Source organism: Pollachius pollachius (assembly GCF_949987615.1).
Source record: "Pollachius pollachius genome assembly, chromosome: 5".
Classification (NCBI taxonomy): Eukaryota; Metazoa; Chordata; class Actinopteri; order Gadiformes; family Gadidae; genus Pollachius; species Pollachius pollachius.
In genome coordinates, this window is record NC_136938.1 from 27150905 (window position 1) to 27171428 (window position 20524).

Genomic DNA, 20524 nt, shown 5'->3' on the forward strand with positions numbered 1-20524 from the left:
GGCCGTTGGGACGGACAATGGGGAGGTCATTCGCAGGTTGTCCAAGGTTTGACCCATACCCCCCCCCCCCCCCCCCCCCCCCCCCCCCCCCGAACCCAACCCCTGCTCCCCTGCTACCTGTGGTCCACCTGAACCCCCAGGAGACGTCCTCCATACTATTAGTCTTGCCTTTGTGAGCTTGCAGGTTCCAAAGCTGCCATGTACTGAAAAACCAACCACTGAATGATCTGGTTTGAGATGGGGGGGGGGGGGAGAGCTTGGGTTTAAAACGGCTAGCGATGTCAGTCGAGTGCGTTTGGAACCTGTGCGCTTGTAGTCGTCTCCCAGTAAGCTGTCCCTCTAGGTCTCTCTCCCAGTCAGCTGTCCCAGTAGGTGCTCCCTGGGTCCTCCTGGACGTCCCCCGGTGTGTGCTCCCAGCTCCCAGCAGTAAACGTTCCCAGCCTGTCCTCCTGTGTTTTGTATCTTTTTTTTTTTTCATAGAGCAGTGATGTCGTAGCGACCTGCAGACCACGGGGCTTTGCGTCGCCCTCGGTTTGCGGATGGCTTTGCTGTGTGTGGCTGTAGCCCTTAAGCCTAGTGTGTGGCTGACAGTAGCCCTTGAGCCGAGTGTGTGTGTGTGTGTGTGTGTGTCGTAGCACGTGCTCCGGTAGCTAGCCGTGGGGCTCGGCCCCTGGCTGCTCTCCCGTGAGACGCGGCCCCCCTCCTGACGCTGTGTGTGGGGGGGCAGATTCTGGTGTACGAGGGGGAGATGGAGAGGGCCCAGGGGCAGCTGGAGGTGGAGATGCAGAGCCTGGAGGAGGAGAAGAACCGCGTGATCGAGGAGGCCTTCGTGAGGGCCGAGAGCGAGATGAAGGCGGTCCACGAGAACCTGGCAGGTGGGTGACTGGGAGGTGGGCTCGCCTCATCGCGACGTGTTGTGTTTGTTCTTCCAAACCCATATTGACACCCGTAGGCAAAATTATTTCCTATTTATTGTATTTTTTTAATATCTAGTTTTTGGGGGGTTTAAGGTGTCTTGTAGGGGTCATTTTTCTATAAATTTAGCTCGTCCAGAATCCAGTAAATAAGCTCCATTCCAAAAAAAAAAAAAAGCAGCCTGGCTACGGCACTATTGACACTCTCTCGTCCACCCTCCCCCCGTCGCCCCCCTGTGCAGGTGTCCGTATGAACCTGCTGACCCTGCAGCCCGCCCTGCGCACTCTGACCTGCGACTACAACCTGCTCAAGAGGCAGGTGCAGGAGTTCCCCTACATGCTGGACAAGGCCATCGTAGAGGCCAAGCAGGAGGTGAGCAACCACGGCGTCGCTGCCGGCTGTACAAACATCCTGCCTGTGTGTGTGTCTGTGTGTGTCTGTGTGTGTGTGTGTATTGAGCCGTGGCCGTGCTGTCACTCTCTGCAGATCTGCCAGGTGATCAACGAGGTGAGCGCAGCCAACCAGGAGCTGCTGAGGAAATACAAGCGGGAGATGAACCTGAGGAAGAAGTGTCACAACGAGCTGGTGCGCCTCAAAGGTAACGGTTGACGTTAACAGGCCTTAATATGAGGGCGCAGCAAAGAGTTAAAGGCCATATGCAGTTGAAGTAACAGTTCCAGACCAGTCTGTAACAAACCATATATTTACGTTTTCCATCGTCACATTTTCCATCATAAAATCGACTCAAAATAAAGCAAGTTTTGTTTGCGTCCATTAAGAAAACAATTTCTATGCTTACATTTACCTATAGGGCATTTGGCAGATGCTATTATTCAAAGCGACGTACAATAAGTATCCGGTACCGTAAGGGTGTTCATAGAACCAAGTGCCAAGCACCTATGCTAGGTCGTAACACTGGCGCTGTAGGCGACATAGCGATGTGTGAAACCAACATGTGTTTACTTCCTGCGGTGTCGCCCTACTGATCCCACATGTAACCGAGGCCGTGTTTCCCCTTCCCCAGGCAACATCCGGGTGTTCTGCCGGGTGCGGCCGGTCAGCCACGAGGAGCACGTCTCCGCCGAGTCCCGGAACATGGTCAGCTTCGACTCGGACGATGACGCGGTCCTCTACCTCTCCAACAAGGGCAAGACCATGACCTTCGACCTCGACAAGGTCTTCCCACCGCAAGCCACGCAGGAAGAGGTCAGTCTGTCCCTGGGACCATCGTGTGCACGTCTGTGTGCCATCAACGGCATGTGGCTCAGGTGGTGGCGCGGGTTGGCTGGTAACCGGAAGGTTGCTGGTTCGATCCCCGAATCCTCCTAGCTGAGTATCGAGGTGTCCCCTGTGCCTTGCATGACTCCACCCGTCAGTGTGTGAATCTGTGCATGAGTGAGTGAATGTTAGGTCGTATTGTAAAGTGCTTTGAGTGGCCACTGGATAGAAATGTTTAAATGCAGTCCATTTACCTTTTACCATCGCCAGTAAACCAGTCAAATCAATCCTTTTCCGTCCCCAGGTGTTCCAGGAGGTCCAGTCGCTGGTGACCTCGTGCATCGACGGCTTCAACGTCTGCATCTTCGCCTACGGACAGACGGGCTCAGGAAAGACCTACACCATGGAGGTGAGTCGGCTCATTCACCTTCCTCGGAACTCTTGACATCATAGAACCAGCCAGGGAACGCCAGCTGGTGTCAACGCCACGCGTTTGGACACTAGAACGAGGTTAGGGTTTAGCCGGTGGTTCACCGGGTAGAGCGCGTACCATTAAGGGTTCGGGTTCGATTCCTGCCCGTGGTCCTTTGCTGCATGTCTTCCCGTCTCTCTCTCTCTCTCTCTGTCTCTCTGTCTCTCTGTCTCTCTCTCTCTCTTTCCCCCCCACCCCATACCTTCCTGTCCGACTCTTCATGAATATAGAAAGAAAAAAATCATACAAATATACCCATCACTCTCTCACTTGCTCTTGACTGGAGCTGCTGGGTCTGAGCAGTGTCTGATGGTCGTACGCCCCTCTCTCTCTGCCCCCCACCCAGGGCGCGGGCCAGAACCCGGGCATCAACCAGCGGGCGCTCCGGCTCCTCTTCTCCGAGGTCATGGAGAAGAAGCCCGACTGGGACTACAGGATCACCGTCAGCATGGTGGAGATCTACAACGAGACCCTGAGGTGTGTGTGTGTGTGTGTGTGTGTGTGTGTGTGTGTGTGTGTGTTAGAGAGATCACATCACAGCCCCGGAACTTCGGCACGAGATTAAAAGCATGTGGTCAGCACTTTGTTCTCCTTTAATTCAAGTATCATGTGCTTCAACGCAAACAGTCATAACGACTTAATGTGTTTACTGTACAAACAGATCTGGTGACTCAAAACGGCTCAGATTTTATTACATTACTCGGACGTCATAAAACATCCAAGTAATGTTAAATGGAAGAAATCAGGCCTGGACTTTTCCAGCGCGTTGTGGTCCAGGGCTTTGGGCGTCCCCCTCAGGGCGGTGTCCCAGTCTGTGGGCACTCTCCATGCAGAACCTGACCCCCGGTGTGTTCCCCTCCAGGAACCTCCTGGGAGACAACCCCAGCGAGAAGCTGGACATCAAGATGAACCCGGACGGCAGCGGGCAGCTCTACGTCCCTGGCCTCACCCAGATCGCGGTGCAGTGCCCGGAGGACATCAACAGGGTCAGCTGCTCCCCTCTCTCTGACCACTCTGACCGCTCTGCATCGTTCATTAGGCCCTCGGGTTCATAGTAGCTCTACGACAAACGCATCGGCCACGAGTGGTCCAACCTCGCTGTACGATACAGTAGTTTATACTGTTGTATAGTGCGTGCATATAACCGGATAATGGATACAGCGAATGCCATGAGACCCATGACTGCCTGTTCATGTTGAGTTGATGGAATGTCCACAGGAAGGGATTTGCGTCTGCCCCGTCGGATTAGGCCTATGTATTAATGTATCAACGATGACATTGTTCACCGGCTTGTTTACGCGCGCATGTACACTTCCCCCACTGTGCGTTTGTGTAACTGAACTCTGCATTAAGGTCAGGCATCCATAAAGCTCTGACCCTCGTCCTCCTCCTCCTCCTCCTCCTCCTCCTCCTCCTCCTCCAGGTGTTTGAGCTCGGCCACATGAACCGGGCGACCGCCTGCACCAACCTCAACGAGCACAGCTCCCGCTCCCACGCGCTGCTCGTCATCACGGTGGCCGGCTTCAACTCGGCCACCGGGAACCGCACTCAAGGTACAACACAACACCAACACCAGCCACACCAACCACAACAACACCAACATCAACCACCAACCAACACCAGCCACACCAACCAACATCCACAACAACCACACCAACAACAACACCAGCCACCACCACCACACCAACGGCATCAACCACTATATCCAGAACTACCACACCAACAACCATCAACACCACTAACCACCACCCCCACTACATACACAACAACCACCACCACCACAACATCCACCAGCATCACAACAACAACAACCAGTAACCACAACAACAACAACCAGCATCACAACAACAACAACCAGTAACCACAACAACAACAACCAGCACCACAACCACCACAACACCACCACACCAACCACAAGTTTAGGTGCGACCGCATGTGTGCGTTTGTGTGTAAGGGAACTCGGTAAACACGCGCTGTCTTCCTCCCGCGCAGGTAAGCTGAACCTGGTGGACCTGGCGGGCTCGGAGCGCATCGCCAAGTCGGGCGCGGAGGGCAGCCGGCTGCGGGAGGCGCAGTGCATCAACAAGTCTCTGTCGGCGCTGGGCGACGTCATCAACGCGCTGCGCTGCCGCCACTCCCACGTGCCCTTCAGGAACTCACGGCTCACCTACCTGCTGCAGGACTCGCTGAGCGGGGACAGCAAGACCCTCATGATGGTGCAGGTGAGGGGATCCGACTAGCGACCTCCGGGTTACCAGCCAGCCGCTCTAGCTCCTGAGCAACATGGCGCCGCACTGGTTCTCCTCACCGTGTGTGTTGAAGTGATGATACTGAGATGCCGTAGACCTCACCCCTGTCCCTCCCTCTGTGTGTCTCTCTGTCTCTCTGTGTCTCTCGCTCTGTGTGTCTCTCTGTGTCTCTGTCTCTCTGTGTCTCTCCCTATGTGTCTCTCTGTGTCTCTGTCTCTCTGTGTCTCTCCCTCTGTGTGTCTCTCTGTGTCTCTGTCGCTCTGTGTCTCTCCCTCTGTGTGTCTCTCTGTGTCTCTGTCGCTCTGTGTCTCTCCCTCTGTGTGTCTCTCTGTGTCTCTCTCTCTGCGTGAGTCTTTCTCTCTCTGTCTCTCTGTGTCTCTCTCTCTCTCTGTGGGTCTGTCCCTGCGTGTGTCTCTCTCTCTCTCTGTCTGTCCCTCTGTGTGTCTCTCTCTCTCTGTCTGTCCCTGCGTGTCTCTCTCTCTCTCTGTCTGTCCCTCTGTGTGTCTCTCTCTCTCTGTGTGTCTCTCTCTCTCTCTCTCTCTCTCTCTCTCTCTCTCTCTCTCTCTCTCTCTCTCTCTCTCTCTCTCTCTCTCTCTCTCTCTCTCTCTCTCTCTCTCTCTCTCTCTCTCTCTCTCTCTCTCTCTCTCTCTCTCTCTCTCTCTCTCTGTGTGTGTGTGTGGGTCTGTCCCTGCGTGTGTCTCTCTGTGTCTCTCCCTCTGTGTCTCTCCCTCTCTCCTTCCAGGTGTCCCCGTTGGTCAGCAACATGAGCGAGTCAGTCTGCTCCCTCAAGTTCGCCCAGCGCGTCCGCAGCGTTGAACTGGGCTCGGCCTCCGGCTTCAAGAGGGTGGAGAACTCCTCCACCTCCTCGTCGCCCACCCACGACAGTGTTGAGGTGAGCTGCTCTGTCCCCTGTGCTCGTCCCGCCTGACTGCAGCGCGGTCTCTCCACCTTCTGTTCAGAATCTAGTCCCATACTCTGACTTATCGCGTGTGGTACGTCCTGGCACTTAAAAATAGTACTCAGTATTATGAAGCGTCTTGTCCTAGCTATCTTTGTTGTATACGGGTAATGGGTTAACCTAGCGATTGTAAGTGCTTGGTACTTGTTTCTATGAACATCAACACTGTACCGACAGCGATATATTGTTGTTTCTCCTTCTGACAAATGTACTTATTGTAAGTTGCTGTGGATAGAAGCGTCTGCTAAATGCCCTGAATGGTATAATAGTTCTCCCACAGATAATTTATTACATTTACGAAGTCTGAACCAATTGATCCATGTTGCGTCTGAATTAGTTGTACGCCTGATGAGGAAGCACCTGAAACCCTTCTAGTTATCTATATCGATCACGACGATGATATGGATTACGTCCCACGAACGGACCCCACAGGAGCCCCGTTTGACCTCTGACCTCTGACCCCTGACCCCTGCAGCTGGACTCTCCGCCCGTGACCCCGGTGCCGCTCCCCATCTCTCGGGCCAGCAGTGCGGGCTCCACGCTCTCCTCCACCTCCCGGACCCCCAGCACACGCCGACGCTCCCAGTCTCAGCTCTCGACAGGTACACACGCGCACCCAGACGCACACTCGATCTCAACGACCCGGCGACGGCCGCCATTGGTCGGCGCGCGTCCCCTCCCCCCTCTCTTTGTCCTGACGCTGTGCTGTGATTGGTTCGCAGACAGACAGGTAGACAGAGGCAGCCCGTTGGTGGGGGACAGTGGGCAGGTAGGTGGGTCGGCCACTGGTCGGTTGCTCAGCATGGCCGCGCTCCGCATGCCATGGTGCCCAGTGCCCACATGTCACCCGGTCACGACCTACCCCTCTAACTCCTCCTCCCCCCCCCCCCCCCCCCCCCCCCCCCCCGCTAACCCGGACGCCATCCACAAAGCTTCTGTTGTGCTCCGCTGCAAGGAAATATTAAACCCACACACACTCTCACAGCCACGCACACACATGGAGCACCATGTGTGTAGTGGTGCAGTACGTTGCGTTCTGGTACTGTGGCTTATGTTGGCGTGTGTGTGTGTGTGTGTGTGTGTGTGTGTGTGTGTGTGTGTGTGTGTGTGTGTGTGTGTGTGTGTGTGTGTGTGTGTGTGGGCGAACGTGTGCGTGTGGGCGAACGTGTGCGTGTGTGTGTGCGTGTGTTGTACGGTTGAATGGATGACGTTGCGTGGCTTCTTTGTGCGTTACACACAGGATTGTGCCCTGGTGTGAGTGTGCTCGTCTCGTGTCGTGTGTTCTCGGTGAAGAGACTGTGATGTTTCTGGGCTGTTTAACAGAGCAGCAGCGCACGAAACCCGTCCCCTCCCTCCATGGCTTCCTGCTCACAGGCTTCTTTTCTCTTGCCGTTCCAGGACGACTGAAGCTGACGGCGTGAGGAACCGGGGGTCGAGAACGTCCAGGAGGGAGTCCAGCACGGACACGACTCCAGTAGCAGCTCCCTAAACAACATGTCCCTGCTTTGCTTCACTCCTCTCTGGGAGTGCAGGATGAGGACGTTTGAAGGAGTGACAGAGGCAACGCCGAAGAGGGAGTGATGAGGAGCGGGGGAGGTGTCACACAAAGCAATCTCTCACCCGCAGCACTTCACTCTAGTTTTTTTTTTCTGAAGTTCCGCTGAGGCTGCTTCATCAGCGCCCTGAACTTCAAGTTTTCCTCGTCAGCAGTCAAACCGAGGGAGGATGTTGACTGGTGGCTGTCAAAAAGACTACAGTGGCAGTTAAACTGCCCGCTCCAACCCATACTAACCCCCCCCCCCAACCTGCTGGACCTTAGATGAGCTCTGCCTCCGTCCGGAAACCATCGGTTACGGCCACTAATCCTTTTTTCTTCCTGATGCCCTAACACAGTATATACTTTGCGATTACAGTATTCCATGGTAAAGTTGCACTTTAAACTTTAGTTTTGTTTGTTTATGTGTATTAACATAAGTTATGCTTGATTTTTAAAGTATGGGTAACACGGTATATCTATTTATGTTTTGACATGCTTTAATCTACATTTTTATTTTGCTTCAACTTTCCAATGGAGGCCGATGTGTTTATCTTTTTGCCTTTACCTGAAGGCCTCCTTTTATCCAATCAGGGTACTCCACTGAATCCAAGACGGGGCATATTCTGTCCAACAGGACATGAGCAATAGACGAGTGTAGAAGGCTGGAGAACACCATCTCTTTAGTATGTTTGGGTTTGAATCCACAGGGGGGAATAACTAGTGTCAACCTCAACCCCGCATGGAAGAATTTCCGTTCTCTAAAACACACGACAGGAACGACCATTCCTGCACTGTGAATTCTTCCATGTTCCGAGTGGCTTGGTGCTTACCAAACTAAAACCACGTGACGTGACGGGAGGCGTGCGTATGCAGTGGTGATCCGAGCCGGGCCGGGCATATGTATGTGTGTATATAATATATGACTGCTTAGGACTTTGAAACCACTGAACTGGTGGGGCGTGTTGTCAGTAAATTGTCGCTAACCCAATGTCCGAGAGGAGGAACGCTTGTCTGTCGTGCTCTGCTTGCTTATCTTTGTCGTAGATTTCTAGCCGTGATTTTGTATGAAACCCTTTTTAAATAAACACTCGAAACCAAAATGAGTATTGACTGCCCGATCCAGATCATTTGTTTGTCATTTGCATTTTGGCTGTGCTGCTTTGCCTTCTGTGGGACGTGAACTTGACCTCATCGGAGGTATCTGTGTAGGACAAACCCAGGCGTTGCTCATTACACTAATTATTGATCTGCTCTTTAGGTACCTGTACATTGATAGACTAGTGATACACATCATGGTTAAAGCATAAACATAGACGCTACTTTGACCCTGTTGCTGCCATGTTTGAGGCCAAGCCTTGACCCGGCAAGAAAAAGTTAAATGGGAGCAGTGGTTTTCTGGATTAAAGCATTGCTAGAAATCTGTAAACATTGCTTTACAGATTTTATAAGTAATTTTTTTATATCTATATTTTTTAAATTAAATATCTATCATCCACGCAGATCAGAAATGTAAAAATGAATCGGGGTTTTCATCCAAGAGGTCTGCAGTTCTGTTTACTTGTATTTGCAGTGCCAACATGCCAGCGATACAGATACAAACCAAAGGACAACGCGGGCATCCTTGTTTGTCTTTGGTTAACAAAGTAGCAACCCCATCACTAGTGTTACGATTGACACCTGTCTTTGTCCTGACATTGTGAACTAGGCTACAAAGAACATTGACGATTCAAAGCAATGCAAGCCACGTAGAGAAACAATACTCAATTCAATAAGCTCTCAAGCCTACAGTTAATATCATGTATGAGGTTAACGTGTGTGTATAAGTAGGTCGGATATTGTCAACATACCAGCAACCCATCATATGTAGGGCACCCCCTTTATGCTCAACATAGACATTCACATGTTCTACCGTTTTATTAGGAACAAATAAAATCTTCATTGTCAACTACATAAAAAGGAGCGCTTCTATACAGTTTCATCAAGTAAAAAATAATCCTGATAGAATGTTTTAAATAACATTGAAGCATCAACTCATCACTGTGCCCAGATTTCAACGCTTTGTGCAATCACGTGTCTCAGGAACGGCTGTCCCTTACTTGTGTGTCTCACGACTCCACAGCATGTTTAAGTTAAAACATGCTGTCCGAGCCACTACGAGTTGTGTTGATATGTCCCATTTCCCCGCTATACTACGCAAGGCCTTATACGTTTCTGATTGGCCGGCCCCACAGAGCCCCGCCCCCGACACACAGACACACATTTATACTGGCAGGATTCATTAGTGCCTCGATAACAACAGTGAAGCAGTGAGGCGTTTCAACGCTGACTCCTCCAAGCGCGGTGACCGCTGTCCATTTAGAGACGTCGTGATTGGCTCCCGGAGGCGTGGCTGCGTGGCGCCGGGTGCGGCCGGTTTAAGGCCCGGTCTGCCCTCTTCCTGTGGGATCAGTGTCAGTAGTCCAACGGGGCCAGCAGCAGCTGCAGCTCTTTGAAGGCACTGCCGTGGCGACCCACCTGGTCGGCCTTGGTCTTCACCACGTTGCCCAGGTTCTTCAACTGCTTGAAGCACGCCTTGCACTTCTGGAGCCTGAGGCCGTGCACACACGAGTATCGGGTCAGGTCAATAGCAAATGGACTGCATTTATACAGCGCGTCTCTAACCAGTGGCCCCTCAGAGCGCTATTATTAATATATTGTTATAACTTTTTCAAATTGAATTGAGGATTTCAATGCCACTTTGCATATTAAAATACACTTTGAAAAACTTATTTTCAAATGATATCATTAAATTGCATAATGAATTGTCATTTGCATAATGTAATGACCTATTGCATTGCAAATTGCCATTTGAATTTTTCTACATATATTCTTGCATATACACATTCACACACCGACGGCAGTGTCAGCCAATCAGGGCGACAGCCAGCTCGTCGAGACGCTGAGACGCCGCCGTCACTCACCGCTCCTCCCTGGTGATGTCGACACCCACAGAGGGCGGGGCCTTCAGCGTCTCCGAGATGAGCGGCCAGAAGCGCTTCAGGATCAGCTTCAGCGACATGCAGCCCGTCTGGACGTAACTGCGCGCACACAAACACACACACACACACACACAGTGTTAGACGGCTGAGGGCCTGGGAACAGCACATTACAAATGACAGAAGCAAAGTAAAGCAAGCCGGTATCAACAGGGTGTTTATAAAAGAAAGATCATAATAAAAAATGTTACGTAACCCTCCAGGAAGTACAGGCATTATCATTCCTCAACAATTTACTTCAGACGTCAGTCAAAGCGTCTTTCTGACAAAGTTGTCCTGCAACTAACTGACATACAAATTCACCTGAGCTTACGTAAGCCTACATCAGAAATGTGATGGGTGTTTATCAGACACGTCGACACAGCTGCTGGTATGAATAGCTGCCGGCAGGATGTTGATGCTGTTGCGATCCCAATCCAACCGTGTTCGTCCCAGCAGGCTGTAGGGGCACGAGACCCGCTCACTCACCTCTCATATTTGCTTTGCAGCAGCTCTTCAATCTGGGGGAGGATGGACGTACACAGGTCCAGCTTCCACAGCATCCTGGGACAGAAGCACAGACCTGAGGAGGATTCACAATGCAAGGCAAACACCAAGGGGGTGTGTGTGTGTGTGTGTGTGTGTGTGTGTGTGTGTGTGTGTGTGTGTGTGTGTGTGTGTGTGTGTGTGTGTGTGTGTGTGTGTCTCTCTCTCACGGTTTGAGGTTGACGATGTTGAGGAGGTCAACCACGATGGAGCGGTCGTTCATGGCCACTGCCATGTCCAGGCAGTTCTGGTGGGAGGAGCCAAAGAGAGACGCCGTCACAATCTCGTCTCTTCTACACATGAGTCATCGACTGGCATCACAGCAGTCCCCCCCCCCATTGAAATGGTAAATTGACTGCATTTATGTCGTGTTTTATTAACCAGTGGCCACTCAAAGCGCTGTAAAACATTTCCTAAAATTCACCCGTTCATTCACTCCTTCACACACCGACGGCGGAGTCAGCCACGCAGGGCGACAGCCTTCTCGCCGGGAGCAGTCAGGGTGAGGCGTCTTGCTCAGGGACACCTCGACACTCAACTAGCAACCTCCTGAGTACCAGCCAACCCGCTCCACCTCCTGAGCCACGAGGGACCATTCATCCACCAATGCAGGGGCTACCGCTGCAGGACACTGCCTGGTTCAGTGGGGCCTGGGGCGGGTCCCCACCGCTGCAGGACACTGCCTGGTTCAGTGGGGCCTGGGGCGGGTCCCCACCGCTGCAGGACACTGCCTGGTTCAGTGGGGCCTGGGGCGGGTCCCCACCGCTGCAGGACACTGCCTGGTTCAGTGGGGCCTGGGGGGCTCCCTCTCTGTGTGTCGGGGGGGCCAGCAGCAGCCTCACCTTGACGTCACCGCTGCCCCACACAGCCTTCACGGCCTCCAGGTTCTTCTGCCGGCTGCTCAGCATCACACACATGGTGTCGTGGCCCTTCTTGATCTGGGACTGCGCCTCCTCGTCCCCCAGCACCGCGGGCCCTTTATGGAACGAGTTCTGGAGCGCGGGGGGGGGGGGGGAGAACCGGTTAGACCGTTCCGCTGACGCCGACGTCTAACGATCACAAAACGTATATAATCTTTTTTCATTCAAATGTTTTACAGAAAGTGCAGAACAGCCGGACACACATCAGTGCATTATTTTAGATTTAAACATTTTCTAGTTGACCATTTTGTGTATTTTTTTAACAAAGGGTTTTAAAGGGTTTTTTTTTGGGGGGAGAGACACGCTTGAACAAACACATCGTGTTTTCAAACTCCAAAATAACCGTTTGACCCATCGCGATTTCAATGTTGACCAGAGCGGTCGTGACTGTGATCTAATAGTCGAGCAGCCCACCGGCCTGAAGTCCGCCACGTTGAGTCCGATGGGCTCCTTCCTGGAGGAGGGGATGATGTTGACGGGGGGCGGGGCTCTGGGCTTGGCGGTGGCCGTGGTAACCTGGGGGAGGGGCCGGGCGGCCGTGTGTGTGGGCGTGGTGGTGGTGGGGAGCGGGGGGGCAGAGACGACGGTGGGCTCAACCCTCTGGACGGGGGTCGACATGGCGATGGGGGGCTTCTTTAGCTGGAGGAGAGGGGGGGATGAGGCTGTGAGGCTTTATAACACATTAAGTACCCCCATATCGAACACATCTGAGTCGTGTCGAAACTGAACCAATGCATTCAGTTTCAAATTGCAAATTGCAAATTTTAGGATATTTGTTTGCATTAAGAATGCATCATTCCTTCCACTGTTTATACTTATTTTAAAACGATCAAAACAAACCCACCTGTTGCTTCTCAGGCATGGGGGTCATAACTTCCTTCACCGAGCTGGCTCTCACTATGAAGGTCTCTGCAGGGACAGCACATTGACACATTGGTGTGTGTTAGCACAAGGCTAACCCTTTTTCTACAGAGGATCAATAATAAACTCGGCGGATAAATGTGTTAGCAGAAGGAAATACAGGTCATCACCATCTTCCATAGGGGCAGGGAACAGGTCCCCGGCCTTGGGAGGAGAGCGCGCTGAAAGGGAACGAGAATAGGGAGTTTAATCTCAAATAAAGTGCAGCCACCTAAAGGGTTCTCATGGCTTTCCCCAGAGGAGGTCACCCACAGATGGCGTTCCTCGGCTGGAAGATCTCGTGGTAGTCGTCGGCGTTCCGGATCTCGGCAGCGGACTCGTTCTCCTCCTTCTCGTCTTCACTGCTGGGGCTGCGTCGTTCCGACTCTGAGCTCTGCTTCACCCTGGGAGGGGGGGAGGGGGGGAAATACAACATGTTGGCATGATTGGGTTCACAGCTGGCGATCTGGGTGCGTCCAGTGAGAAGGTGCTGCTCAAACCTCCAGCATTGGGACTCTGAGGTGGTCATTCTGTAGTAATGTTGGTGGTTTCTGATGGGCATTCTGTAGTAATGTTGGTGGTTTCTGATGGGCATTCTCTAGTAATGTTGGTGGTTTCTGATGGTCATTCTGTAGTAATGTTGGTGGTTTCTGATGGGCATTCTCTAGTAATGTTGGTGGTTTCTGATGGGCATTCTCTAGTAATGTTGGTGGTTTCTGATGGTCATTCTGTAGTAATGTTGGTGGTTTCTGATGGTCATTCTGTAGTAATGTTGGTGGTTTCTGATGGGCATTCTGTAGTAATGTTGGTGGTTTCTGATGGGCATTCTGTAGTAATGTTGGTGGTTTCTGATGGTCATTCTGTAGTAATGTTGGTGGTTTCTGATGGGCATTCTCTAGTAATGTTGGTGGTTTCTGATGGGCATTCTGTAGTAATGTTGGTGGTTTCTGATGGGCATTCTCTAGTAATGTTGGTGGTTTCTGCCCCCTGTTTATGAACAGGGGGCCCGGCTGTGTTACCGTGGAGACTACAGTATGAACGGGGGCCCGGCTGTGTTACCGTGGAGACTACAGTATGAACAGGGGCCCGGCTGTGTTACCGTGGAGACTACAGTATGAACAGGGGCCCGGCTGTGTTACCGTGGAGACTACAGTATGAACAGGGGGCCCGGCTGTGTTACCGTGGAGACTACAGTATGAACAGGGGGCCCGGCTGTGTTACCGTGGAGACTACAGTATGATTAGGGGCTCGGCTGTGTTACCGTGGAGACTACAGTATGAACAGGGGGCCCGGCTGTGTTACCGTGGAGACTACAGTATGAACAGGGGGCCCGGCTGTGTTACCGTGGAGACTACAGTATGATTAGGGGCTCGGCTGTGTTACCGTGGAGACTACAGTATGAACAGGGGGCTCGGCTGTGTTACCGTGGAGACTACAGTATGAACAGGGGGCCCGGCTGTGTTACCGTGGAGACTACAGTATGAACAGGGGGCCCGGCTGTGTTACCGTGGAGACTACAGTATGAACAGGGGGCCCGGCTGTGTTACCCTGGAGACTACAGTATGAACAGGGGGCCCGGCTGTGTTACCGTGGAGACTACAGTATGAACAGGGGGCCCGGCTGTGTTACCGTGGAGACTACAGTATGAACAGGGGGCTCGGCTGTGTTACCGTGGAGACTACAGTATGAACAGGGGGCCCGGCTGTGTTACCGTGGAGACTACAGTATGAACAGGGGGCCCGGCTGTGTTACCGTGGAGACTACAGTATGATTAGGGGCTCGGCTGTGTTACCGTGGAGACTACAGTATGAACAGGGGGCTCGGCTGTGTTACCGTGGAGACTACAGTATGAACAGGGGGCCCGGCTGTGTTACCGTGGAGACTACAGTATGAACAGGGGGCCCGGCTGTGTTACCCTGGAGACTACAGTATGAACAGGGGGCCCGGCTGTGTTACCGTGGAGACTACAGTATGAACAGGGGGCCCGGCTGTGTTACCGTGGAGACTACAGTATGAACAGGGGGCTCGGCTGTGTTACCGTGGAGACTACAGTATGAACAGGGGGCCCGGCTGTGTTACCGTGGAGACTACAGTATGAACAGGGGGCCCGGCTGTGTTACCGTGGAGACTACAGTATGAACAGGGGGCCCGGCTGTGTTACCGTGGAGACTACAGTATGAACAGGGGCCCGGCTGGGGTACCTCTGAGGGCCGCTGCAGGTGGTCATGGGTCGCTCGTAGCTGCGGCGCAGGGTGGATCCCTTGGGGGAGGGCTCCGTGGGCTGGACCACGGCCCCCCCGGACCTCTTGACCTTGGTCAGGTCCACCAGGTAGGAGGACACGTTGGTCTGGTGGTGGGACAGGCCGATCTGCGGAGCGGGGGCCCAGAGTGAATCATGGGGGTTTGGACACCATATTGATGTCAAAACACCGGCTTCTGAGGCGTTGTCATGTGATTTAACATTTACATTTAGCAGACGCTTTTATCCAAAGCGACTTACAGTGAGTACATCTGTCAGAAGAAGGAGAAACAACAATACATCGCTATCGGTACAGTAAGGATGTTCGTAGAAACAAGTGCCAAGCACCAACAATCACTAGGTTAACCCATTCCCCGTATACAACAGAGATAGCTAGGGTAAGATGCTACACGATGCTAAGTACTATTTTTAAGGACGTACAACGTACAATACAATATACAATAAGAACAATAAGTGTGTACCATACAATAAGTGCGTATTGTGTGGGTTTTGCCTGCCTCCTCTCTATTTACCAGCCTCAAATGGTGAAATAAGATCTCCCAAGGATCCAACGTATATGGTCACTTGTGTGAGAACACGCTTGAGTTCACGTCACATATCAACATGTACAGATCAATCCCATACATCTTATCCCCAACACACGCCCACAGCGCACCCCCACTCCCCCGACGTTGACCCATCGGCCCCCGGGGGCCGGACCCACCAGCTTGTTGTTGCAGATGGCCATGTCGGCCACCTTGCCCCAGCCCACGGGCACCACGTCGAAGCAGCGGTCGGGCTCCCAGCCGTAGACCCGCAGCGAGTCGGAGGCCCCGGAGTACAGGCAGCCGCCGTCGGGGTGGAAGAGGACACACCTGGGGGGGGGGGGAGAGGACCACACTCAGACACAGCCACCAAACCAGTCACCACACTCAGACCACAGCCACCAAACCAGCCACCACACTCAGACCACAGCCACCACACTCAGACCACAGCCACCAAACCAGTCACCACACTCAGACCACAGCCACCAAACCAGCCACCACACTCAGACCAGTCACAAAACCAGTCACCACACTCAGACCACAGCCACCAAACCAGCCACCACACTCAGACCACAGCCACCAAACCAGCCACCACACTCAGACACAGCCACCACACTCAGACCACAGCCACCAAACCATTCACCACACTCAGACCACAGCCACCAAACCATTCACCACACTCAGACACAGTCACCAAACCAGCCACCACACTCAGACCACAGCCACCAAACCAGCCACCACACTCAGACACAGCCACCACACTCAGACCACAGCCACCAAACCAGTCACCACACTCAGACCACAGCCACCAAACCAGTCACCACACTCAGACACAGTTACCAAACCAGTCACCACACTCAGACACAGTTACCAAACCAGTCACCACACTCAGACACAGTCATCAAACCAGTAACCACACTCAGACCACAGCCACCAAACCAGTCACCACACTCAGACACAGTCAATCTCAGACCACAGTCACTAAACCCAAGTAACCAAACTCAGACCGAAGTCACCAAACTCCCACCTGCTTCATTTCAACTTTCAGCTCAAATCTCCATTTTGTGAAACCGGAAAAGAATCAAAAGAAGGGAATCTAAAGTGTCACGGTTCACACCTGACCGCTCCGGTTTCCACGTCGGACGAGCCGATCATCTTGAACTTCTCCAGATCCCACAGCTTGATGGTTCTGGAACACAGAGGACATCATGTAACAGCAAGCGAACGCCACGTTGAACCCACGATCCACCTGTAGGCTGGAGCCCCGGGTTACCTGTCTGAGCTGCCCGACGCCAGGAGGTACTCGTTGGGGTGGAACTGGATGATGTTGACCGCGGCCATGTGGGCGGTGAACTCTGTTATGATCTTCCCCGCGGTCACGTCCCACAGCTGGGAGACAGACATAACGAGCAGAGCACATCCAGTCAGGTCCTCACAGCTGAGAGACAGACATAACGAGCAGAGCACATCCAGTCAGGTCCTCACAGCTGAGAGACAGACATAACGAGCAGAGCACATCCAGTCAGGTCCTCACAGCTGAGGGACAGACATAACGAGCAGAGCATATCCAGTCAGGTCCTCACAGCTGAGAGACAGACATAACAAGCAGAGCACATCCAGTCAGGTCCTCACAGCTGGGAGACAGACATAACGAGCAGAGCACATCCAGTCTGGTCCTCACAGCTGAGAGACAAGGCAACATCTATACTCTCCATCTATAATTATGGGCTCACGTACGTATGCTCTATCAGAGTTTATTCTTATTTGGTCTACATAAATTTCGAAAAAACTAAACAAGGCTACCTAACTAAAGGAGACTGCAGACGTGGTTACCTTAATGGTGCTGTCGTCCCCAGCGGATGCCAGCCATTTGCCGTCTGGACTGAAAGCGAGATACCTCACTGCCTGACTGTGGCTCTGGAGGAAGCAACAACAAATACCAAAGAGGGGTCGGCAGAGCACAAAAGGTCTGGTAATTCCATTAGTCTGAGAAGAACATCCCATTGAAATGCAGTCCCTGGAGACACATAGGGCAGAGTGTAGATGTGTAAAAGGGTTCTGGTTTAATAATACTGTTGTCTGTATTATTAAATCTCTGTATAAGAGAGTGAAGAAGTTTGAAACAATTTGAGTATTTGATGGAGGATTATAAGTGGGCCTCCAAAAGATTTGTGCTCTGAGGCAGCAATAAATTGAAGAGTTTACCTTCTATTGAATCTAGCCATGATTTTTACAAAACACAGACTTAAACATCATCCTTTGGATAAGGATTCAGACACACAGCGCAAGACAGTTGGTGTCTGGACGCATGCGACGCAGTAATCTGTAGAATTAGCTATTCAGCTGTCACTCACCAAAACAACAAGCAAATTAGAGACCAATTTAGCAGCAGGCTAGTAGCCAACTTGATGAGATAAACAAACCATAGATACAAAAGGTAAACTGCTGACAGTGAAATTCATTTTAAGTGAAAATGTTTTCAATAGACATGACAGGTGTATCAATGGACCCGTTGCCATGGATACAGTCTTACCTTATATGTGAAGACACACCCCTTTCTTCGCACATCCCAGACCTGAGAGGAAAGAACCACAACAACAAAAGGTTTAACTGGGGGAAGCCAAAAGAGGGTTAACGCAATAGAACAGTCTTTAACACAAACCTTGATGTTTGTGTCCATGGAACCGGAGGCCAAGTAATCCCCAAACGGATGGAAGTCCAGGCTGGTGATATTGGCCTTATGTCCCGAGAGAGAACGTAGGACTGAGAGGGATCACACAACAACATTATTTCACACAACTGACACAACCATCACAGACCCAAGGCCATAGAGAGACTTAGAGCGTTTTGATGAATGGTAAATGGACTGCATTTACATAGAGCTTTTCTTACCAATGGCCACTCAAAGTGCTTTACAATACTGCCTAACATTCACCCATTCATGCACACATTGACACACCGACGGCGGTGTCAGCCGCGCAGGGTGACAGCCAGCTCGTCAGGAGCAGTCAGGGTGAGGCGCCTTGCTCAGGGACACCTCGACACTCAAGCTAGGAGGATCTGGGATCCTGCTCTACCTCCTGAGCCACATGCCGCCATTGTATCGATTAAGAAGTGTTTAGTAAGGTACAGACAACAACAACAGACTTACTTTTGGCGGCCTCTAAGTCCCAGACACGCAGAGATCCTGACTGGGAGCCGGCCGCCACCTGCTCCTCTGAACTGTTGAACTGGATGCACTCCACCGGGTTGTTGTGGCCAGTGAGACTCTGACGAGAGGAACACAAACCCATGACTAGAACAAAGAGGCATATTCAAAAATATAAAAATATAATAATACATGCATGAAAATGTCGAAATGTACTTAGCAAATAGCACTCAGCATTGTGTAGCATCTTATCCTAGCTATCTTTTTTGGATTCGGGAAATGGGTTAACCTAGTGATTGTTAATGCTTGACACTTGTTTCGATGAACAACCTTACTGTAGCGACGGCGATATATTGTTGTTTCTCTTTTTTCTGACATATGTACTTATTGTAAGTCGCTTTGGATGACAGCGTCTGCTAAATGCCCTAAATGTGAAATGTAAATGAAACAGCTGTAGGGTAGCCTTACCATAATACAGTTTGATTTGTTGACACCCCAGATGTTGACTTTGCAGTCCTCCCCTCCAGTAGCCAGCAGACGGCCTGAGCTCTTCCCCAGAGCCAAGCACGACACATTACTGGAGTGGGCCACAAACTCCTCTGCAGGAACACACACACACACACACACACACACACACACACACACACACACACACACACACACACACACACACACACACACACACACACACACACACACACACACACACACGTGTTTTAGCTCATCGCATCGCAAAGCAACCAGACACACTCGAGAATCCCAGCTCAGTCTAGATTTATATAGTAGAGTATAGTATAGTTCTAGAGTAGTGTTTACACACCAGAAGCTATATAGTATAGTACAGTGTAGTTATATAGTATGGTATATAGTCAATAAGTCCCAGCTCAGTAGTAGAGTTATATCGTATAGTATATAGTATAGCGTGTATACTCACGCAGTCTCCAGGAGGTTTTGGTGGTGTGGGCCCCAGCCATGGTGCCACAGCAGGGGGGGGGGGGGGGGGGGGCTTGCGTCTTTGTTTTAAGGTGAATTAAACGTGACCCCTCTCATTAGTGTCTTGGCTGATCGGGATTAATGGAAACAACATCCAGTCCTCCAGTTCACATCCTGGAGGAATGTGGACCTACAGGAGAACCAGAAGAAGACAACTTCAGTCAGTACAAGTACCAGCTCGTCACGTTCACACTCACTAACAACCAGAAACTAATAACACAATATAACAAACCAGTCGACACATTATTTAGTGGAGTGATGAACTGTCAATCAATGAACTGTCAATCAGCCAGAGTTAGCCAAACAACACACACTCAAGTTAATCCGTCCATATAAATATATATTTACACGTATAGCTCAATGTTCACCATGCCACCACCTCGCTGTCTTGGGTTATATACTTTACACAGACTGTTAGTTTGTACCTTGGTGAGGAGTTTGGCTCACTGTCAGCGGCTACCGTGTTAGCTCGCTAGGCTAATTAGCCTCTTCGCTAACTTTGAGTTAGATTCCTGTAGTTTGGTCCTTCACCTCCGACCAGATCCTCGGAGTACATCCGTGGTACCTCTTCAGCAGGAAGCCGGTTGTTGTTGTTGACTTGTTGGTAAATAGGTGTTGTGCGCCGGAGGAGAGACCACAACAACACAACACCGTCCCGCAGCTTAGCAACTAAACACAAGCCGTCAACGACTTCCGGTTATGCCCAAAAAAGGACATCGCTGCAGACAGGCTCAGACATACATATTATATACACGTTACATATTATATCCATTTTAGACATATAATAATTATTAGACAGCCATTTTAAGATTTGGAATGATCCAATGTGATAAAACAGATTGATATGCTATTGATATGCATATTTATATT

General features: G+C 51.4%; 2 protein-coding genes across 7 annotated transcripts in view; one reads left to right on the forward strand and one right to left on the reverse strand.

Moving 5' to 3' along the window:
* The window catches only part of kifc3 (kinesin family member C3), a 28698-nt gene extending 20264 nt beyond the window's left edge, over positions 1-8434 (forward strand). For 5 of the 6 annotated variants that reach the window (XM_079736811.1, XM_079736816.1, XM_079736814.1 and 2 more), the window contains 13 exons: positions 728-875; positions 1157-1287; positions 1402-1513; positions 1940-2121; positions 2438-2542; positions 2952-3082; positions 3468-3591; positions 4029-4158; positions 4598-4827; positions 5597-5746; positions 6288-6414; positions 6535-6581; positions 7211-8434. In XM_079736811.1, coding sequence (XP_079592937.1) covers positions 728-875; positions 1157-1287; positions 1402-1513; positions 1940-2121; positions 2438-2542; positions 2952-3082; positions 3468-3591; positions 4029-4158; positions 4598-4827; positions 5597-5746; positions 6288-6414; positions 6535-6581; positions 7211-7219 — 1626 coding nt within the window. In that variant the 3' untranslated portion in view covers positions 7220-8434. The remainder of the gene's footprint in view (positions 1-727; positions 876-1156; positions 1288-1401; positions 1514-1939; positions 2122-2437; positions 2543-2951; positions 3083-3467; positions 3592-4028; positions 4159-4597; positions 4828-5596; positions 5747-6287; positions 6415-6534; positions 6582-7210) is intronic. The other variant, XM_079736812.1, reaches the window with a different exon arrangement.
* Positions 8435-9248: 814 nt separating this feature from the next.
* On the reverse strand, positions 9249-20306 carry katnb1 (katanin p80 (WD repeat containing) subunit B 1). Its single transcript, XM_079736173.1, has 20 exons — positions 20080-20306; positions 19596-19784; positions 19130-19260; positions 18665-18782; positions 18176-18276; positions 18047-18088; positions 17347-17430; positions 16787-16902; positions 16631-16702; positions 15693-15843; positions 14931-15097; positions 13003-13133; positions 12861-12911; positions 12674-12738; positions 12244-12468; positions 11752-11901; positions 11080-11156; positions 10853-10927; positions 10310-10426; positions 9249-9936 (listed from the first exon to the last, which is right to left on the reverse strand). The coding sequence occupies exons 2-20, from the start codon at positions 19633-19635 to the stop codon at positions 9801-9803; spliced, it is 2049 nt and encodes a 682-aa protein (XP_079592299.1). The 5' UTR covers positions 19636-19784; positions 20080-20306; the 3' UTR covers positions 9249-9800.
* Positions 20307-20524: the final 218 nt, after the last annotated feature.